This window comes from Rhinatrema bivittatum, chromosome 1 (assembly GCF_901001135.1).
Source record: "Rhinatrema bivittatum chromosome 1, aRhiBiv1.1, whole genome shotgun sequence".
NCBI lineage: Eukaryota > Metazoa > Chordata > Amphibia > Gymnophiona > Rhinatrematidae > Rhinatrema > Rhinatrema bivittatum.
The window spans coordinates 37,800,986-37,821,897 of NC_042615.1; the positions used below are offsets into that span (position 1 = coordinate 37,800,986).

Here is a 20,912-nt window from a genome sequence, read left to right on the forward strand (position 1 = left end):
CAAAAAAGGTTTGGATAAGTTCTTGAAGGAGAAGTCCATTAATGGCTATTAATCAATTATACTTAGGGAATAGCCACTGCTATTAATTGCATCAGTAGCATGGGTTCTTCTTCGTGTTTGGGTATTTGCCAGGTTCTTGTGGCCTGGTTTTGGCCTCTGTTGGAAACAGGATGCTGGGCTTGATGGACCCTTGGTCTGACCCAGTATGGCAATTTCTTATGTTCTTACCTTCGGCTGTGGAGTTAGCAAAACTCTTCATCAAACAAATCTTCCGCCTTCATGGTATACCTAAACATATCCTGACCGACAGAGGGGTACAATTCACTGCTAAATTTCTGAGAGCCTTATGTCAAAAGTTTGACATCTCCTTGGACTTAACCTCCGCGTACCACCCTCAGTCTAATGGACAGACTGAAAGAATAAACAGAACCCTTAAACAATTTCTACGCTCCTACTTCAACTCAAGACAGAATGACTGGGCTAAACTACTACCTTGAGCAGAATTTGCTATCAACTCACATCCTGCTACATCTACGGGGTCTTCTCCCGTTCAACTCGTCTATGGACGACAACTGCTTCCTCCTCTGCCAATTCCTTTATCGGTGGCTTCATCAATGAATATACATAATGCTTTCCATGTCTCTCCATAAAACCATTGATACTCTCTGAATTCTCCAAGACGACCCCAGAACATTCTACTCTGGACACAGAGGATGACACTGAATACACTGTAGATGACATCTTGGATGTTCGTAAGAGAGGCAAAACATGGGAATATCTCATCTTGTGGGAGGGCTATGGACCAGAAAACTCATGGGAGCCTCTGGCCAACATAATGGATAAGGACATGGTACATCAATTCCATCTTTCACACCCACGAAAACCCAGACCACTAGGAGGAAGACCTGGAGGGGACCCTTTGAAGGGGGGTACTATTGCATCCATCGGTCGTAGATGGCTGCGACTGCTCTGCTTCACCTCTCTTTTGCCTGTCTCTGCCTCCATAGAGGCGACAGAACCGGTGCCCCTCTCCCAGTAGGGGCAGGGGTTCTATTCCCGGTATTTCCTCATTCCAAAAAAGTCAGGAGGCATTCGTCCAATCCTGGACCTCCGTGCATTAAACAAGTATCTACAGAAGGAAAAGTTCAGGATGGTAACCTTGGGCTCTCTACTTCCTCTTCTGCAAAGAGGAGATTGGCTTTGCTCTCTGGATCTTGAGGACGCGTACACACACATCTCGATCACTCCGTCTCACCGCAAATTCCATCAATTCCTAGTTGGTCACCGGTACTTCCAGTACCGGGTACTGCCCTTCGGCCTAGCATCTGCACCTCGAGTCTTTACCAAGTGCCTTGTAGTGGTCGCGGCCTCCCTGAGGTGTCAGGGCGTCCATGTCTACCCTTATCTCGATGATTGGCTGATAAGGGCTCCAACTCAAAAGGACGCACTAACCTCCTTACATCTAACTACCCATACACTGCTGTCTCTCGGGTTTCTGATCAACTATCCCAAGTCCAGCCTAGTTCCATCTCAAGCCCTATCCTTCATAGGAACTGACCTGGACACCATGCAGGCAAAAGCATTCCTCCCTCAGGATCGAGCTCGTACTCTCATGTCCCTAGCGCAATGCCTCCAGGATCGAGATTACATGACAGCTCGTCATTTCCTCATTTTGCTGGGTACCATGACATCCTCTGTACATGCCACTCCAATGACACGCCTCGCCATGAGAGTCATGCAATGGACTCTGAAGTCTCAGTGGGTTCAGGCTTATCATTCAATGTCCTGCATTGTCCATGTTACCAAGCAGCTCCGCATGTCGCTGGCCTGGTGGATGCGGCTCTCCAATCTTCTTCAAGGCCTTCCCTTTCAAATTCCAGAACCTCAAAATATCCTGACAACGGACGCCTCCAACCTAGGTTGGGGTGCTTTTGTCGACAGCCTTCAAACTCAGGGAACCTGGGCTCCAGAGGAAGCCAAACATCAGATACATTTCCTGGAGCTTCGTGCGATCAGATATGCCCTCAGAGTCTTTCAGGATTGCCTCTCAAACAAGGCCATCCTGATTCAGACCGACAACCAGGTGGCGATGTGGTACATCAACAAGCAAGGGGGAATGGGCTCCTCCCTTCTGTGTCAGGAAGCTGCACAGATATGGGCGTGGGCTCTTTCCTGCTCGATGTACCTCAGAGCGACCTACTTGGCAGACATGGACAATGTTCTAGTGGACATGTTGAGTCAAACCGTCCATCCGCACGAATGGTCTCTCAACCCCCAAGGTAGCGGACACAATCTTCCAATGTTGAGGGTATCCACAAAATAAACCTCTTTACGTCCATCCATATTTGCAAAGTAGAGAACTTCTGCTCCCTCACTCGCAGCCACCACTCACAGCCGAGGGACACTTTCGCCCTCTTGTGGTCCAGCAGTCTCCTCTATGCGTACCCTCCACTTCCACTCATATCGAAGACTCTCGTAAAGTTACGAAGGGACAAGGGCTTAATGATTCTGGTAGCCCCTCACTGGCCATGCCAAGTCTGGTTCCCAATCCTCCGGGACCTATCAGTTCGCCGGCACATCCCTCTAGGGGAGGATCTGCTTCTGATAACTCAGAACGACGGGTGCCTTCGCCACCCCAACCTCCAGGCCCTATCCCTGACGGCATGGATGTTGAAAGGTTAATACTCCAACCCCTTAACCTTTTGGAATCGGTATCCTGAGTCCTGGTAGCTTCATGAAAGCCTTCCATGAGACGCTCTTATTGTTCTAAGAGGAAAAGGTTTACGGTCTGGTGCACGTCCATGTCCATAGACCCCTTCACTTGTTCCACTGTGAAGTTTCTGGACTATCTCTGGCATCTAAGTTAAGTCATCTAAGTTATGGCTCTATTTTAATAGCTACTTTATATAAGATTTAATTTGTATTAGTTGCATTGTATAAAATTTAAACTATTATTCTTGTTCCATGTATAACGCTCCGGCGTTTGTTTTTGTTCTCTGTACACCGACGCGATATCTCTGATGAGCGGCGGTATATAAAAACCAATAAATAAAAATAAAATAAATATTAGAATCAGGCCTGAAACTTCCTCTATAAGAGTGCATGTCAGTGCGGTAGCCGCTTTCCACAACGGAGTACGAGATGTCTATTTCGACACAGCCATTAGCCACACGCTTCATGAGAGGTTTGCTCCATCTGAAACCTCCATTGCACCCTCCGGCCCCCATTTGGGACCTTAATGTGGTCTTAGGGCGGCTCATGAAACCTCCGTTTGAGCCTCTCCACTCCTGCGATCTCCGCTATCTCACCTGGAAAGTAATTTTTTTTCTTGCTATAACAACCTCAGAGTTAGTGAATTACAGGCATTAGTCACCTACCCGCCTTACACTAAAATTCTACGACAGAGTGGTCCTCCGTACACACCCTAAGTTTTTACCAAAGGTAGTGTCGAAATTTCATCTTAATCAATCCATCATCTTATCCTACTTTCTTTCCAAGGCCCCATTCGAACCCAGGAGAAAAGGCTCTACATTCCCTGGACTGCAAACGTGCCCTAGCCTTTTATCTGGAGTGCATGTTAGCCCACAGGAAGTCCACTCAATTGTTTTTTTCGATAACATCAAATTGGGAAATCCAATCTAAAAACAGACCCTTTCCTCCTGGTTGGTGAACTGTATCTCCTTTTGCTACCAGCAAGCAGGCATTCTGCTACACGATTGTATGAAAGCACACTCTGTTAGGGCTATGGCAACCTCAGTGGCATACCTTTGTTCGGTGCCACTTATTGATATTTGTAAGGATGCGACCTGGAGCTCTCTCCATACCTTCACAGCCCATTATTGCTTGGATAAGGCTGGCAGGCAAGATTCCATTTTTGGCCAGTCTATCCTACGAAATTTATTCTCAGCTTAACTACCCAACATCCTACCAGCGACCCGTTCAGGGTTTTCAGGATGCCTTCCTACCCAAATCCACCCCTGTTGTGCCTGTTGCACGTCTTTGGGTGCATTTGTTGCATTGCTCGGGCATCCTCAGTACGGTACTCACCCATATGTGAGGACTACCATCTGCTTGTCCTGGAAGAAAGCAGAGTTGCTTCCCTGTAACAAGTGTTCTCACAGGACAGCAGGTTGTTAGACCTCAAGAAACCCGCCTGCCACCCCGCGGAGTCCCGCTGCTGGCAAGAGGCCGATGGCACCAGTTCAGATGATGTCGAAGCACTCGATGGAGTCTGTGGCTTTGCCTGAAAAAGAAACTCCATCTTCTCTGAGCGGGCCTTATGGCCCTTCAGTGTCATTTGGGCACATTTGGTGCAAGTTAAGACGCTGTGGTCCGACCCTATGTGGGTCTGTGATGGACACTGTCCGAGGACAATCGGGGCACCGATGAAAACCCGACGCCATGGCTTTGACAAAAATTTAGCCGAGGTGCGGTTGATGTCCGGTAGGCCCCGAAGGGAAAACTTAATAGGAATCGACCGCAAATGAGGTTAAAGCCTTACCTTTCGACCACGGACTATGGAATCAATAGGGGACCCCTTTGGGGTAGAATTTGTTTGAAATTTTAGAAATAAGTTCCGTGAGGAAAATTCCTGTCAGGAATCTCTAGAGAGCTCCTTAACCCACGTAGCTACTGCTGTGCGGGAAAAAAAGAGACTGAAGGGGGACCCCTGCTGGATGCAGGGTTGGTGCCATGCTGGGCATGCCCAGTAGGTGCCAGTCAAAGTTCTAGAAACTTTGACAAAAATGTTCCATGATTGGGCTCCATCCTGATGTTGTCACCCATATGTGAGGACTACCATCCTGCTTGTCCTGTGAGAATGAGTCTGAGACCGCTTGGCTCTCTTGAGAACACTTTCTACTACCACCGATTGGTGGGGAACCTGTTGCTTATCGAATCCAGGAGCCTTCTGGACGAGTTAAATCCTTCAGCCTTCTTATTCACGGGAGGCACTGTGAGGGGATGCTCCCAGTCTTCAGGAGTAACTCCTTAAGGATGTTGTACACTGGGACCTCATTAGGAGGCCCCACCAACTGGAGGATTTCAAGCGTTTTGTGCCTGGCATCCTCCTCTGTTAGCAATTGAAAAGGGATGGCCTCTGCCATTGTCCACCCAAAACCTGCAAAGGTTAAGTCCTCAGGCGAAGACTTCCTTCGCTCCTCTGGAGAAGGGTCTGAGTGGTGACCCTCAGAGCCATTGGTGGAGGACTTTGTGGTGTCATAGGGGCCCTCATCCTCACTGACATGGATAGGGGATGGGGTCCTGGGCACTCAGCCTTCATCCAGAAGTGCAGCACTGGCTGGGCTGGATAGGGGGCTGCAGGCCTCGGCATTTCAGCTGGCCTAGGCAGAGCTGCTTCCTCCGAGGATCCATCTATAACCACTGTATTGACATGGGGAGCCTGCAGGTTCAGTAAATAACTGATTATAGCACATGGTGCTTTCCAATAGAGGCTCTAAGATGAATGGTGCTGGCTTCAGTGCCATCGGTGCCACGGGACCAATGTCCCGAATAGCCTGCTTGACTGCCAGCCTTACTTGCCACTCAAGATCCTTCTCAAACATTGCTGATGCCAACATCGATTTGGAGGAAGGATGAGTGGCCTGAACCTCTCTGGAACTGAAAGGAGGATTGGTGACTGGCATCTGGACTGGTGGATACCGTCACGGACCCCTGGAACTCCTCACCGCAGAATCGCTTTGGGGGTATCACAGCATGAGCTGATGCATCCCTGTGCCTGGTAATGTGCATTGACGGAGACCAACGCCGTTGCTTATTTGTCTTCCCTCGATGCTTGGCATGGTTTTTCCCCACTGCTGGGCCAATGACAAAGAACCTGATGTCCCTAGCCTGGAGGAGCCCAAAGATGGCAGGTCTCTGGTGCTCCATTAGCCGACGGCACCAATGGAACCAACAGTCATGCGAGTCGATGGCTTGGTGTCCATTTGTGTGGTTCCATAGTCCTTCAATGCAGATGGCTCGATCTTCTTCGACCTGAAGAGGCGCTCCATCTTGTCAAGATGAAGACAACGTCCTTTCGGGGTCATCTGGGTGCATTTGCAGCAACCCTGAACGTCATGTGATGCCCCCAGGCAGAGGACACATTCGTCATGAGGGTCCGGATGGACATGGTCTTCGGGCACAGAGGGCATCACTTAAACCCGGATGCAAGCATGAAGGATGAAAAACGAGAAGCAAGATCAAAATCGATGGTGAAGAGCATTGATGACCGGCGGGCACCGAAGCACCACCGCTGTGGGGATTCGACCATGAAAGGAAACTTACTAATAAACATTGAAAACCCTTACTAGGAATGCTACGAGGAGGAGTGAGAGGGACCCGGCATGGAACGCAGGTGAAGAAATCGCATTAAAGCAAAATAATGGAAGTTTTCCAAAAGTGGACAAAAATACCAAAAGTGAGCTCATAAACTGCGATGCTGCAGCTCCATGGAAAAAGAGAAACTGAAGAGGGACCCTGCGTTGATGCATGGTGTAGGGCATGCTGGGCATGCCCAGTGAGGCAAGTTAAAGTTCTAGGAACTTTTACATAAGTTTTCTATGCTGGAGCTCCGTATGTCCCATGTGTGAGGACTACCATCCTGCATGTCCTTGGAGAAATAAGATGTTTTACTGGAAGGGAGAGGAGGTTGTGGTGGCATGCAGTGCCATGGGCTTAAAATCTCTCTCTTAAAAATTGTTCCATATGGGCAGCTCCAGTACTGAGAAAGGCTGCGGACAGGGGTTGAATTGAGGGGGAATAGAAGTGGACATTGTTCCTCTTGTGCACAAAAATTAAAAGGAAAAGTTGTTCTCCTGTCATATCCCACAGAAGGCAGGTTTTCAAAATGAAGATGGGAAGTACCACATGCAACTGTGGCCCTGGAGCTGAAGATATGCTGACTGCTGAGCTGCCGGGGCTCAAAATATGCAGGTGATGGACTGGCTCTAGCTTGGAATCTGCGAGTGTCAGGAGAAATGCAGCAAGGGATGGGGAGGCAAAAGCAGTTCCAGAAAAAGGAGAAATGCCTGAGGACTCAGGGAGTGCAGAGCTGGATATTGATCCAAGTCTGTTGAGAAGAGAGAATCACAAAACTAAGAGATGAGCTGAGCCTGCCAATGAAGGGAAGCCTAACAAGCTGATGAGGGATGGCAAGCAGTGAAGGGATAGGTAAACCAAGTCTGCAGAGTCAGACAACTGGCTAAGGAGGGGTGAGGAGGAACCTGTTGGAGAGTGGAAGGTTGGGAAAAGGAACTAGGAGGGAAACAGAGAAGGATAGATAAATCAAGGGGAAATTGGGAGCATAGTAGGCTAGGGGAATATAGGGCATAGAGCAGGAAGAGATGTATTAAACTCCCTGCATCCAAATATAAAATTCAAAGTATACCCAACCAGGAGGGGGAGATTAAAAGAGTAAAGATGGGTAAGGGTGAGGGGGTAAAAGAGGAAAAAATGGGGAAAGGAGGAAGAGATTAGGGGGCTTGAGAGAGAGTGGTGGGGACAGATAAGAGGGGAAGAGACTGGTGTGGATGGGCTGTTAAGCAGAGGGGTTGAGAATGGAACAGAAGGAAACCGATTGAGGTTGGGGAGAAGAATGAATGACTGGAGAGTGCTTTCCTAGCTTTTGTTTTGACCTCATGACTCTGTATTTCTCGACCCACTGTGTTCCATTTTGTTTTTTGCTGGCAGCACTGTAAATTTTGTTGAGTTTGGTACCCCAATCATTTTCAAAGGCTGGCTCCTAAGGAACAATAATTCACTATTTGTGTTTAGGTCTGTTTTTTGATTTAGATCCTGAATGCTTTTCTGAAAAAATGGACTCAGCTACAGAACAATTATGGGGGAATTTTCACATGCCGGCGCACGCCAATACTGGCAGATATGCACATGGCTGGGCCGTGTGCACACCGAGCGCATTTTGATAGTGGCTCAGCCACACACGTATATGCCAATAGGGTAGATTTTAAAATCGTTGCATGTGCAAAAATGCCCACATATGCATGAACAATGCGGATTTTAAAAAGCTGCAAATTACACACATATGTACCTGTGCACATGTGAAAAATAAGGGGGCAGAACATGGGCATTCTGGGGCAGAGCCAACTGTAACATGTGTAATTCTGTTTTTCAAAACCAAAAACCACAGTGCATGTAGCCTAGATATCTGCATAACTTTACTACTGCTACTGATGAGGAGTAAGTCTGTAGATCTCGAGTTTTAAGGCTTCAAGGACAGGGTAAAGGGACTGGATCAACTGGGGAGCGTGCAGTATGAAGAATGAGAGGAGTCTGAAAGATCTTATATTAAATGGGCAAATTGATGAACTAATTGGAAAATTGGGAATGTGCCTCATGAGAGCAAGTTTCAAAATCTGCCTACATACGTGCGTAAAAGCAGACAAAGTCCTGTAGACGACACACACGTTATCTTTCCGAAATAAACCTCTTAAAATTAGGAGCATACTTATGCGTGGTTGGTGTATTTTAAAACATATGCGCATCAGCTTGCGCATGATATTAAATTCCAGCATATCTTTGCTCGTGCGCTGTTACGCGTATGTATAGGTGCAGGCTGCTCTTGTTTGAAAATTACCGTCTAAGGCCCTGATTCAGCAAGGTCTTTTCCCATAGTCACAGAATGGGGATAAAGCCTTACAGCTAAATTTTAAAACTCCAGCATGCATAAAAACCCAGATATACGCATGTGGCCGGGCTGTGCGTGTGACGTGGGAATTTTTAAAGGGCTCCAGCCATGCGCATATCTCCTGGTATGCGCTGAAGCCTGGCTCGATTCATAAGGGGCGGGCCGGAACAGCACCATTAGCCACTGTCCCGCTGAAGCATGCACCAGCAGCCAGGAGAGCAGATAAGTATAAAAACAACAAAAAAAAAAGCTAGGTTTTAGGGGTTCGAGTGGATTGAGGGAAAGGGAGACAGGGCAGGTAGGGGATTAAGGAATATCCCTCCCAGTCCGCTCCTTTATTGGAACAGACTGGGAGGGAACTGGTGAAGGCCCTATCGCGTCACCGAATGCTTCTAAGTAAATTCCCCCCCCCCATTGCGTGTGCGAGTTGGCACCCGCGTGCTGATATAAAATCGGGTGCGCATGTGCATGTGGGTAGTGGATTTTATAACATGTGCCCGTCCATGCGCACATGTTATAAAATCAGAGCGTCAGTTTAAAAAGCTACCTTTTAGTGAATCTGCCTATAAGAGAAGGAACATTACTATTTACATATGTTCTAATAATAATAATGCAGTTCAGGAGCATACCTGATAAATCAGGCTGATTTACCAGGGATGCTAAAACATTGGATTTAAGTATCACACAGGATGGAGGCACTTAGTGAAAATGAGACATGTCCAAAGGCCTCACTCTCACCAGGGTGAGAGAGTTTTACACACCTTGGACTGTAAATGTGCACTTGCATTTTACTTAGAACACACTGCAGTCCATAGGAAATCCACCCAACTCTTTGTTTCTTTCGATAACAACAAACCGGGAGTTGCAGTGGGCAAACAAACTCTCTCCAACTGGCTAGCAGACTGTATCGAATTCTACTATGAGAAAGCTGGCCTTCCCCTTCAGGGACGAGTGAAGGAGCACTCAACTATATTTGAAAATAGTAAAGATTGTTTTTATAAAACACATTTCTTTTTTGGGGAGGGCAACTCACCTGACTGAATATTTCCCTTGTCAAATATAGCTAAAAGTATAAGCTTTCCTATGGGTGTATTTATGTTGAAGAGGAAAACGACAAAGCAGAGTTGCTTACCTGTAACAGGTGTTCTCCCAGGACAGCAGGATGTAGTCCTCACATATGGGTGATGTCATCAGACGGAGCCCTGTCACGTAATACTTTTGTCAAAGTTTCTAGAACTTTGACTGGCACACTGAGCATGCCCAGCATGCCATAATCCCTGTGGCCACAGGGGTCTCCCTTCAGTCTCGTTTGTAGCAAAAGGTACGAGTGAAAAAATAAAATAAAACTGTTTTGGACCCAACTCCGTGGGGTGGTGGGTGGGTTTCATGAGGATTACATCCTGCTGTCCTGGGAGAACACCTGTTACAGGTAAGCAACTCTGCTTTCTCCCAGGACAAGCAGGATGGTAGTCCTCACATATGGGCGATTAGCAAGCTACAGGCTGATTCATATTTATTTGGACCAACAGCGTACAACTTGTGCAACAGGCACAACTGGTGTACTGTTGGCAAAAATGAGGCAGCCTGAAAATCACAGCAGGTGGATGTGGAAGGAGTTGGGATTATACTGGAAATAAGTTCTTCAAGATGATTGGCCAAAGGCAGAGTCTTGATGTCCTTACTTGTCCAGGCAGTAATGTGCTGCAAATGTGTGGAGAAAGCTCCATGTTGCAGCTTTACAGATCTCAGCAATCGGTACTGAACGATAGTGTGCTACTGAAGTTGCCATGGCTCTTACTGAGTGCACCTTCACTCGTCCCTGAAGGTGAAGACTGTTTTCTCATAGCAGAATTTGTTACAGTCTGTTAGCCAGTTGGAGAGAGTTTGTTTGCCCACTGCAACTCCCGGTTTGTTGTTATCGAAAGAAACAAAGAGTTGGGTGGATTTCCTATGGCCTGCAGTGCAGTCTAGGTAAAATGCAAGTGCACGTTTACAGTCCAAGATATGTAAAACTCTCTCACCCTGGTGAGAGTGAGGCCTTGGCAAAAAGGTGGGCAAGATTATAGACTGATTCAGGTGAAAGCAAATGTTGCTTACCTGATGTAACAGGTGTTCTCACAGGACAGCAGGATGTTAGTCCTCACAAATGGGTGACATCGAGGATGGAGCCCTGTACGGAAAACTTTTCTGTCAAAGTTTCAACAAGCTTTGACTGACACTAGCACACTGGGTGCACTGAGCATGCCCAGCCTGCAATTATCCCTGTGAGCCACAGGTGTCTCCCTCAGTCTCGTCTTATAGCTAAAAAGCGCAAGCGAAACTAAAATAAAAGTATACAGACCCAACTCCGCGGGGTGGCGGGCGGGTTTCGTGAGGACTAACATCCTGCTGTCCTGTGAGAACACCTGTTACATCAGGTAAGCAACATTTGCTTTCTCACAGGACAAGCAGGATGGTAGTCCTCACAAATGGGTGAGTACCGAGCTGAGGATGCCCGGGAATGCACCAGATACACCGCAGATGCGCAAAGGCGTAACGACTGAGGTGGAAATGGGAACGGAGGGCATCCGCAACACCATAATGGGTTCGTGGAAGGATGTTGGGTAGTGAATTGAAAAAAGTAAGAGTAGGCGGACTGGCCAAACATGGAGCATGCCGGCTAGTCAAATGTAAGCAATAATAGGCTGCGAAGGTATGGAGAGGACTCCAGGCTGCAACCTGATAAAAAAGTACAAGCAGCAGTAACCAAAGGGAAGCTGTTAAGGCTAAGACGGACACAACAGTATGTGGATACCCACAGTGTTGTAGTGAAATGTCTGCTTGTTGGTGGGAAAGGAAATATAGACCACTTAATCAGAAGGATTAGGTCTGTGTGGCCACTGGAAGTAGCAGCTTGACCCTTGCATGAAGGAAAGAGTCAAGTGGAATTCACATGGAATGCAGTGCAATGTAGATAGAATGTAAGCGCAGCATTACTGTCCAGGAATGTGGAAAACCCAGTCTCTCCCTAGGGCGAGAGAGAGAGGTTAGGAAAAATTAATAGAGTATTTCCTGAGGAAAGGAGATACAACATCTACCTGAAAAGGATAGAAAGTTGAATGCGTAGAACTACTCAGTGGCAGAGGAACGGAGTCAGGTGAGTATGGAAAGAGTGCATAACTCACGGACCCTGCTGGCAGGAATGACATTAAGAGGGAAAGAAGTTCCCTTGCCAAACTGTGAAAGAGAGGAATGGAAAGGCTCAAACGTAGAATGTATGAGACTTATAAGGAGAATATATATGTTCATTCCGTGATTAGAGAAATAGAGGCGGCTTGATCAGTGGATAATCCATGGTAAGCCGACTCAGAGAGGATTACCGAAAACGGGAACCCAACTCCCAAAACGATACACCTCCTAAGAGAAAGGTGTATCTATGTGGAGGATGTCTGGAGAACAGAATCCGAGGGAGTAAGAAAAAATGGTGGAAAAGTAAAAGGGGTAATACCTCTTTTTTTTTTTTTTTTTTAGCGTCAGGAGGTAAAGCCTGCCATATTAAACGGCAAGATTTATGTTTAGAAGGTTTTGTGACGCTACCAGAACCTAAGAACATCAGTAAGTCTATGATTTGGGACTGACTGGTGAGAGAATAAAAGGTTACTGATATGATGGATTGAGAAGTATGGGAAAGCATACTGATCTCAGTCAGGGAGTGGGGAAAAGAATACTGAACCCCATCCCAGTTCAACATTAGAAGAATGCTGGCTACGAGAGGCAGCAGAAGAGATATATTGAAGAGGCCTTTGATGGAAGAAAAGGCATCTAAGGGAACGCATAGGAAACATGTGCAGGGAGCAGAACCTGTGCATCGTATGGAATGATGCAGACGCCGAGGAAAGTTTAGTTAAACTCAGCGTTAAAAGATTTGCCCTGTACACATGTAATTGAGACCATTCGAGAGGATAGAACCTACGTGGAGAAGGTCTGATAGAGCGTTCATTAAATCTCTTAGATATGTGGCCCAAGGACGCATGAAGTGAACAAGGGCCAAGGGTAGAGCTGCGCAGCTGTCTAGCAGAGCAGCTAAGAGGTAATGCGTGCTTATGAGTTGGAAAGCACATTGTCCCTATGCTGTCTGTCTGTATGCACAAAGAATTGTTGCAAAAGCAGTATTGGAAGGCATAAGGGCATAACTCATGGGTGCAACATCCAGGAAGTTTATGAGAAACTATGCTGGAGTGCAACAGATGCATAATGGGTTGACAGCTTTCAGGAGAAACTTTATAACCCTAAGGAATTGCGAGCATGAGTCGAAGGAGACTAGGTCCTAGTTCGAACTGGGATAAGAATCAGGGACGAAAGCAATGAAACCACTTAGGTCCATTGAGTATAGAATGTCACTGAATATAACCCATAGCAGTTTTGAATTATGAGAAAAATGCATAGTGGGAAGAAACCCCATAGCCCAACCATGAAAAGTTGAAAGGCTGAGGTTATGGAAAATATGCGCAGGGACATATAACAATGTATCAGAATGTCTGTGCGCATGCTGGACAAGAGGGTCTTAAGACTGTGGTGTCCAGAAGTGTTACAGAAGGGATTTATGGCAGTGACAGTAATCCCAGTTAGTAAATGTATAGTGAGTCCTGAAAAAAGTGAGAGCTCCTTGCATGTACTGAAAGTGGTTAGCAGTAGTCTATGCAAGGAAAGTGAATGATGTTACACTCCGCAGAGAAAACAGCATTCACCAACAGTGATGCAAGAGACAGTTCACTTACCGAAGCTGGTGCCAGCAGCAGAGCTTGGGGTTGTAATGTTGACTCACCATAAAGCACATAGAAACATTAAAATAATGTACTTACTGCAGTATGGAGTGATGGTAACCAAAGATACCATTGTACCTGTGACGTCTAAAGAAAGTTGGATTTTCTTAGGTCCAGGATGTGCGGAGAGTAACTATTTTCTGTTAAAAGAAAGAATAGTGCAATTAAAACTCCCCAACCCCCCTCCCTTCTCCCCTCTGCACTTTGTAGCGCCTGGGGGAGTGTACCGGGACTTTGGTACAAGGTGGGGTGGCCGCTCTGATATCTGACCAGATGGGAGACCAGGAGGTGTCCCAATGGAGGATATCATGTAGGCTCCTGCAGGTGTGTGAGCGGTAAGTGGTACCCGCATTTCTGTATGCTGTACAAGGAGACACTGAGACCTGTGGCCAGGCCTCAAGGTGGACTTGTACATGGGGCAATGGTTGCTGAATCTCATGTTTAGCAGATCAGCCAATGCAGCTGGACCTTGGTTGGGAGGGAACCAAGAGTCAGAGCATTGGTCGGCACAGGGACTTGTTGCTGACAAGAGAAGAAGCCCTGCTGCAATCCCAAGAAGATAGAGGGGTTCTCCTGATATTGTGGCTAACATAGCTAACATAGCGATATGTGACACTAATACAGTTCTAAAAGGCACATGACCCAGAACTTTTCGAACCACGGTCCGAATGGGAGAACACAACTCTATGGGAATGCCGCCGAAGCGGGTACTTACCATCCGACGTGGATCGCCGCAAGACGAGCCGGTGAAGATTGTTGACTCCGACGGTCTCCGGAGTCCTCGAGGGTAAGGCCGGGGACGTAAACGTCCATCTCGCTCTGAAACCCGGTATGGTGGCACAGGTACAGAGGAGACAGGCCAGGCGTGAGTGGCGTTTAGACTGCTAAGTGTAACAGATGGCCATAGTCCCACACCACTTGACGGTGGGGCACGCCAGGAACAGAGGAGCCCTAACGGAACTCATGTTCCCTTCCCTCGTCACAGCGGCTCGATGTGTCGTGACGCCAATGCAGAAGCTGTCGGACCTGGATCCGGAAGTTCTGGATCACCAAGGACTGCCAAAACTGTAGGAACAGTGCTGATGGCAGTGGTGATGTCGCTCTGCCCGAGCGTTGTCCAGCCTGGAGAAGGATGGCACCGATGTGCTGGATGGCGTCAGCGGCGGACGATCACGATGTCGGCGATGATGGGTGCCACGGTGCTCGGCCCGGTCTTTCCCCAGCGCCGAGATGGAAGCCCTCGTCGTCCTGGAAGGCGATCGATGACGAACTGTCAGCACGCCTGCTCTGCTCCTGACACAATGGAGTGTCTTAAGCTAATACGGGGCTTAAAAAAGAACCCAAAGCGTGGAGCAATGTGAGGAGGCGAGGGTATTATGTGGTGGTGCTATGTCGGTATTGACGATATTGAAGGCAACCTAAGGGGCTTCGAGGATATCATCAAAATGGGTATGAAAAATCGTCGATGACTGGCCAGGAGAATGATGACAGTGACGGGCACTGACAGCAGTGGCATAGGTATCTTTGAAACGATGTGGAATCGAATAATCGAAAAACATTGCCGTTATTGAAAAAGATACCGGCATCGACTGAGTCGAAGTCGAATCAATAGGGCGTCAAGGACACCGAAGGAAAACGGAGGTGTCGAGGGCATCGATGCATGGAGGCGGGCATTTATGCCGTTTGTGGCATGGCCACGGGCATCAACTATAGGGCCACAGACGTTGACGGTATCGATTTGGACAGACTCAGATTTCCAAGTGTACATGGCATCGGTGCCCCAGACACGTGTGTCGGTGGCATCGATATGGACACGTATGGAATCGATGGCATGGATCTCCCAGTCGATGAATTCCATCCCGGCATCAACGCCCATCCACGGAATCGAGCCGGCATGGATACCCACCGATGGGACCCACCTGGGCATCGAATTTCACCGATGGGAGCAGCCTGGCATCGACTGCCCTCGATGGATGCATTCTAACATAGATGCCCATGGATGAAACACCTGGGCATCGGTGTCCATCGATGCAAAAGGACCTGGCACCAATGCCATCGACGGACGGCCATCCGGCACCAATGCCATCGACGGACAAGCCATCCGGCACAGATGTCCATCGATGGGGACCATCCGGCACCGATGTCCACCGATGGGGACCATCCGGCATCGATGCCCACCGATGAATCGATGTGGCACCGATGCCCACCGATGGAAAAGGGCTGGACATCGGTGGGGAGGATGGGGCATCGATGGCATCCCCAAAAGGGGGGGTGGCATCGATGAAGTGACCCTGGGATCGTTAAAAAGTGTCTCGGGCAGCGGTGGCGGCGACCCGAGTATGCATGGCAGTGACTAACAGCGTGTGCGTCAATGGCATGCATCCGGGTAGGGACGGCACCGAGGAAGCCCAAGGAAAAAAACAGTGCGTAGGAGGAAAAAGCCTGGTAGCACTGAAAAGCAAAAAACATGGATAAAGGCATCAGGGCACCGTGGGGGGAGGGGCGCTGATGACATATAAAAGCCCAGGGCGGTTTAGGAGGGTCCCGGTGTAGCGATAGGGTATCGACTGCGTGAGGGTACCAGGGAACGAAGGACTTGAAGCTACAGAGGTCCTAAAGTTAAGGAAAAAATCCCTACCCCACTAGCATAAGCAAGCAGAGTGTCACAGAGATACTCGCAAGCTGTTTAAAGCTAACTGAAAAAATGGGGGAAGGGAAGGCTTCAGTCAGTTAACAGCCTTAAGATAGTGACAGAAACCGACCGAAAAATAAGAATTAGTACTCACCGAGCGTCGTAAAAACGTACGCGGAGGGAGACCTGTGCAGGGAAAAGTGTTTTTTGAAGTGAAAAGTTAAGTGTTTCCATGAGGTAATTAGTTAAAAAATCCTCACAGAGCTCCAACCGCTATGCTGACTGCAGAGCGGAAAAAAGAAGACTGAGGGAGACACCTGTGGCTCACAGGGATAATTGCAGGCTGGGCATGCTCAGTGCACCCAGTGTGCTAGTGTCAGTCAAAGCTTGTTGAAACTTTGACAGAAAAGTTTTCCGTACAGGGCTCCATCCTCGATGTCACCCATTTGTGAGGACTACCATCCTGCTTGTCCTGTGAGAAAGTCGGTTACCACCTTGGGAAGGAATTTAGGGTGAGTACGGAGGACCACTCGGTCATGGAGGAACCTTGCATAGGGTGAGTATGTGACAAGTGCTTGTAACTCACTGACCCTTTGAGCAGATGTAATGGCTACTAGAAAAAGAACTTTCTATGTAAGAAATTTAACATCACAGGAGCGCAAAGGCTCAAACGGGAAATGCATGAGTCTTGCAAGTACTTCGTTTAAGTCCCATTCGGTAACTGGTGGCTGTAGAGGGGGCTTAAGTTGTAGTAGGCCCCTCATAAACCGACTCACAAGGGGGTTGCGCTGTTATTGGGGCATTCCCTACTCCCTTGTGGAATGCCGAGATGGTACTGAGGTGTACCCATACCAAGGAAGTCTGGAGACCTGAGTCCGAAAGGTGCCAGAGAGTCTAATAAAGATGGAGTGGGCCAGGAAAAGGGGTCGATACCTTTTTGCGTGCACCACCTGGTAAATCTATTCCACTTAGAAAGATAAGATTTCCGTGTGTAAGGTTTTCTTGAAGCTACAAGCACTTGAGAAACCTTAGTTGAAAGATTGATCGGTTGTAGGATCAGGCTTTCAACATCCAGGCTGTGAGGGATAGGGTCTGAAGGTTTGGGTGGTGTAACATGCCGTAGTTTTGAATTATGAGATTGGGTGCTGTGCCCAGGCGAATGGGTTCTTGGATAGAGAGGTCGAGAAGCATGGGAAACCATACTTGTCGAGGCCAGTTCGGGGCTATGAGTATCATTGATCCCCTGACCAGTTGTAGCTTCATGAGAGTATTGGCTATTAGTGGTATCGGAGGATATGCATATAGGAGGCCTGTGTTCCAGGGGCGAGCGAAGGCATCAATGGATAACGTGTTTTGTTGCCTGTGCAGGGAGCAGATTCAGAGACCACTCGTGGGGATGGAAACAGACTGAGGCGATCTGTTACTAGGTTCTGTATGCATGTCAAATAAGTGTCCCGGAGATGCATGGAGTGTGCAAGGCTCAGGCCCAGATCTGCGCAGCTTCCTGGCAGAGCAGATAAAAGCCTGTGCCTCCCTGTTTGTTCAAGTACCACATTGCAACTGTGTTGTCTGTCTGTATGAGAACAGTCTTGTGTGAAAGGCAGTCCTTGAACGCATATAGAGCATAACGTATGGCTCGAAGCTTTAGGAAGTTGATTTGAAACTTTGCTTAGAGTTGTGTCCAAGTACCTTGAGTTTGAAGGTTGTTCACATGAGCTCCCCAATTCAAGTTGGATGCCTCCATGGTTAAGGTCACTTCAGGAACTGGTTGCTGGAAGTGTAGACCTGTCTTCAAGTTGGCTCTGTTTGTCCACTAGAGAAGTGACAGAAGCAGCTGGTCGGTTACATGGATTAGGGATGAAAGAGGTTGAGTGGCTTGGAGCCACTGAGATTTCAAAGTCCATTGAATTATTCTCATGGCTAGCCTGGCTATAGGAGTGACGTGGACCGTGAAAGTCATGTGGCCCAGCAACGTGAGTAATTGATGGGCTGAGGCTATTTTGTATGTGTGCAGAGATGTAGCCAGTTTGGAGAGTATGTCTGCGCGGTCGTTGGCAGGAAAGCCTTTGCGACTGTGGTGTCCAAATCTGCTCCGATGAAAGTAAGGAGGTGAGATGGAGTCAAGTGGGATTTCTGGTAATTGATCAGAAATCTTAGCGAGTGTGGAAGATTCGTAGTGAGCTTTAGAGAGTTGAGAGTTCCTTGCTTGGATAGACTCTTTATTAGCCAGTCATCCAGGTAAGGAAACACGTGGATGGTGCTTCTGCATAGATGGGAGGCAGCCACTGCTAGGAATTTTGTAAACACCCGAGGCGCTGAGGCCTGTCCGATTGGCAGAATTCGGTATTGAAAATGTTTGTGACCCACTATGAAACGCAGGTATTTGCGGTGATGTGGGAATATGGCGATATGTGCGTAGGCATCCTGAAAGTCCAGAGAACAGAGCCAATCTCCTTGTTGAAGTAAGGGAAACATGGTGCCAAGAGACCCCATCCTGAATTTTTCTATTTGAAGAAATTTGTTGAGATTGCGGAGGTCTAGGATGGGGCGGAGACCGCCTGATGTTTTTGGAATCAGGAAATAGCGTGAGTAGAACCCTCTGCCCCTCTGTGTCCGGGGGATGGCTTCTCTAGCCCTAGTTCACAGAAGGGTGGAAAGTTCTGACTCTAGAAGCAATGTGTGGTCTTTTCGGGCCCACAGTGGATTGGGTGGAGAGTCCGTGCGTACTGTGAGGAAGTTTAAACGGTATCTCTGGGCTATGATGGATATCAGCCATTGATCTGTTATGAGGTACCAGTTGTGTTGGAAGTGGCGCAATCGGCCTCCTAAGGGTATTTCTGGGTTTGGGTTCAGTGAGAAGTGGCCACTGTTCTCTGGAAACGCATCAAAATCCGGAGGCTGGACCAGCTTATGGGGCTGGTTGTGCTCTGGGTGCTTTGGGCTGGCGTGTATGTCCTCTTTGAGGGGCTCTGGCTGGTCTTGTTCAAGATGCAGAAGGATAGTATTTGCGTGAACGGTAGAATGGTCTTCTGGGGTCGCTTCTCATGCTTTTGCGGGATGAGGAGGGAACGTCCATCGTGACTGTAGACAATTGACGTAGGGACTCGTGGTGGTCCTTCAACTGAGCCACTGCGTCCTGTATCTTATCTCTGAAGAGATTGTCCCCAGTGCACGGGAGATCAGCAAGCTTGTCTTGGACCTCAGGTCTTAGATCGGAAGCTTTCAGCCAGGCCCATCTTCTAGCACTGATTCCTATTGCTGACAACTGGGAAGTAGTCTCGAAGGAGTCGTATGCCGCTCTTACCTCATGCTTCCCTGCTTCGAACCCTTTGTGGATGATGGCAGTCAGGCTTTCTTGCTGCAGTTGAGGCAAGGAGTCCGCAAAAGTTTGGCCTTGCTTCCAAAGGTTTCTTTGGTACTGGGTCATATAAAATCGGTAGGTGGCTATACGGGATACCAATATGGAGCCTTGGAAGATTTTTCAACCCAGTCCCATCTAGGAATTTCTGGTCTTTACCAGAGGGAGCTGAGGAATATGAACATAATCTTTTAGCTTTCTTCTGTGCGGATTCCACCGCAACAGATTGATGAAGCAGTTGTGGTTTCTGAAAGCCTGGGGCATGTTGTACAAAGCATGTTGCATCTGTTTTCCTGTTGACTGGAGGAACAAGTGCCAGGATGCTCCCATAGGCGGTGTAGGAGATCCAACAGGACTTCAAGTACTGGAATGGCCATAATTTCCTTGGGGGCATCAACAAATTGCAGAACCTCCAAGGTCTTATGATGGGTGTCCTCTTCAGTCACTAGGTTGAAGGGGATGGTTTCAGACATTTCCTTGTTAAAGTTGGCAAAGGAAAGGTCCTCAGGAGGAGACAGTCGTCTTTCTTCTGGAGGAGAAGGCTCTGAGAGCAAGTCCTCTGATGTAGAAGTATCTGTGTCCACATCCTCCCATGGGTCATAGGGAGTTCCTGAAGGAGGGAGAATGGCTAACATTCCAGGGTGTGTGGGCATCGATGGAGGCCTTGATGGAGGGTGTACTGGAATCGATGGAGGCTTTGATGGAATCGATGGCATCGAGGGGAACGGTGGATATTTAGGTCCCAAGAGCCCCGATGGACCTGGAAGCGGTTCCGGCATCAATGGACCTGGAGATGGAGTCGGGCTGGAAGTTGGTTTGACTTCCTCCGAGGAGCCCGGAATAGGTATCGGGAGCTGCAGAGGTCTCGATGGCCGACTTGTTGGCGATGGAATGGGCTGAGTCGGGAAAGCACCGATGAGTGTATCGAGTCGGTCCAGCAATGGTGCAAACATCGATGGTTCCGGTGCTGGTATGGCTGCCGGCATTGATGGTGGTTGCAGGTTTTGGAAGGCATCGAGGGGAAGGCAGGCTAGGCGTTACTGGCCTTTCCACAGGAATTTGTGGAGGCTCAGTACCCAGCACCGATGTCGGTGGGGGAACGCCTCGGGGTCTCAGGTGCAGAGGAGGATGGGAGCTCCTCTCCCCGGGCCCTCTTCGAAGGCGGCTCGATGGCCATCGATGCCGCTTCGATGTCGGTGCCGGCAATGGGCGTGGAATTGCGTCGGTGCCGGTGGCGATGCTTCCCTTGGTGCTCGGTCTGATCTTTCCCCGGCACAGAGGATGATGCTATTATGTCCTGGATGGTGTCCGTGACGGATTGTCACCACTTCCCTGCTGCTCCCGGTGAGGTTTGTCGATGGACAGACCTTTACTCGCTGGTGATGACTGGGCAGAAGTCGACTGAGTTAACTTTAATTTAAAGAGAGTTTCCATCTTATCAAGAAGGGCATGTCTGCCTTTTGAAGTCATTTGGGT

At 48.4% G+C, this 20,912-nt stretch overlaps 1 protein-coding gene across 1 annotated transcript in view; it reads right to left on the minus strand.

The window, feature by feature from the left end:
• Window positions 1-19,061: 19,061 nt before the first annotated feature.
• Window positions 19,062-20,912, minus strand: part of CLGN (calmegin) — a 629,426-nt gene continuing 627,575 nt past the window's right edge. The window contains 1 exon segment of the mRNA XM_029603388.1: window positions 19,062-19,436. Within this exon segment, the coding sequence (XP_029459248.1) occupies window positions 19,062-19,436 (375 nt within the window).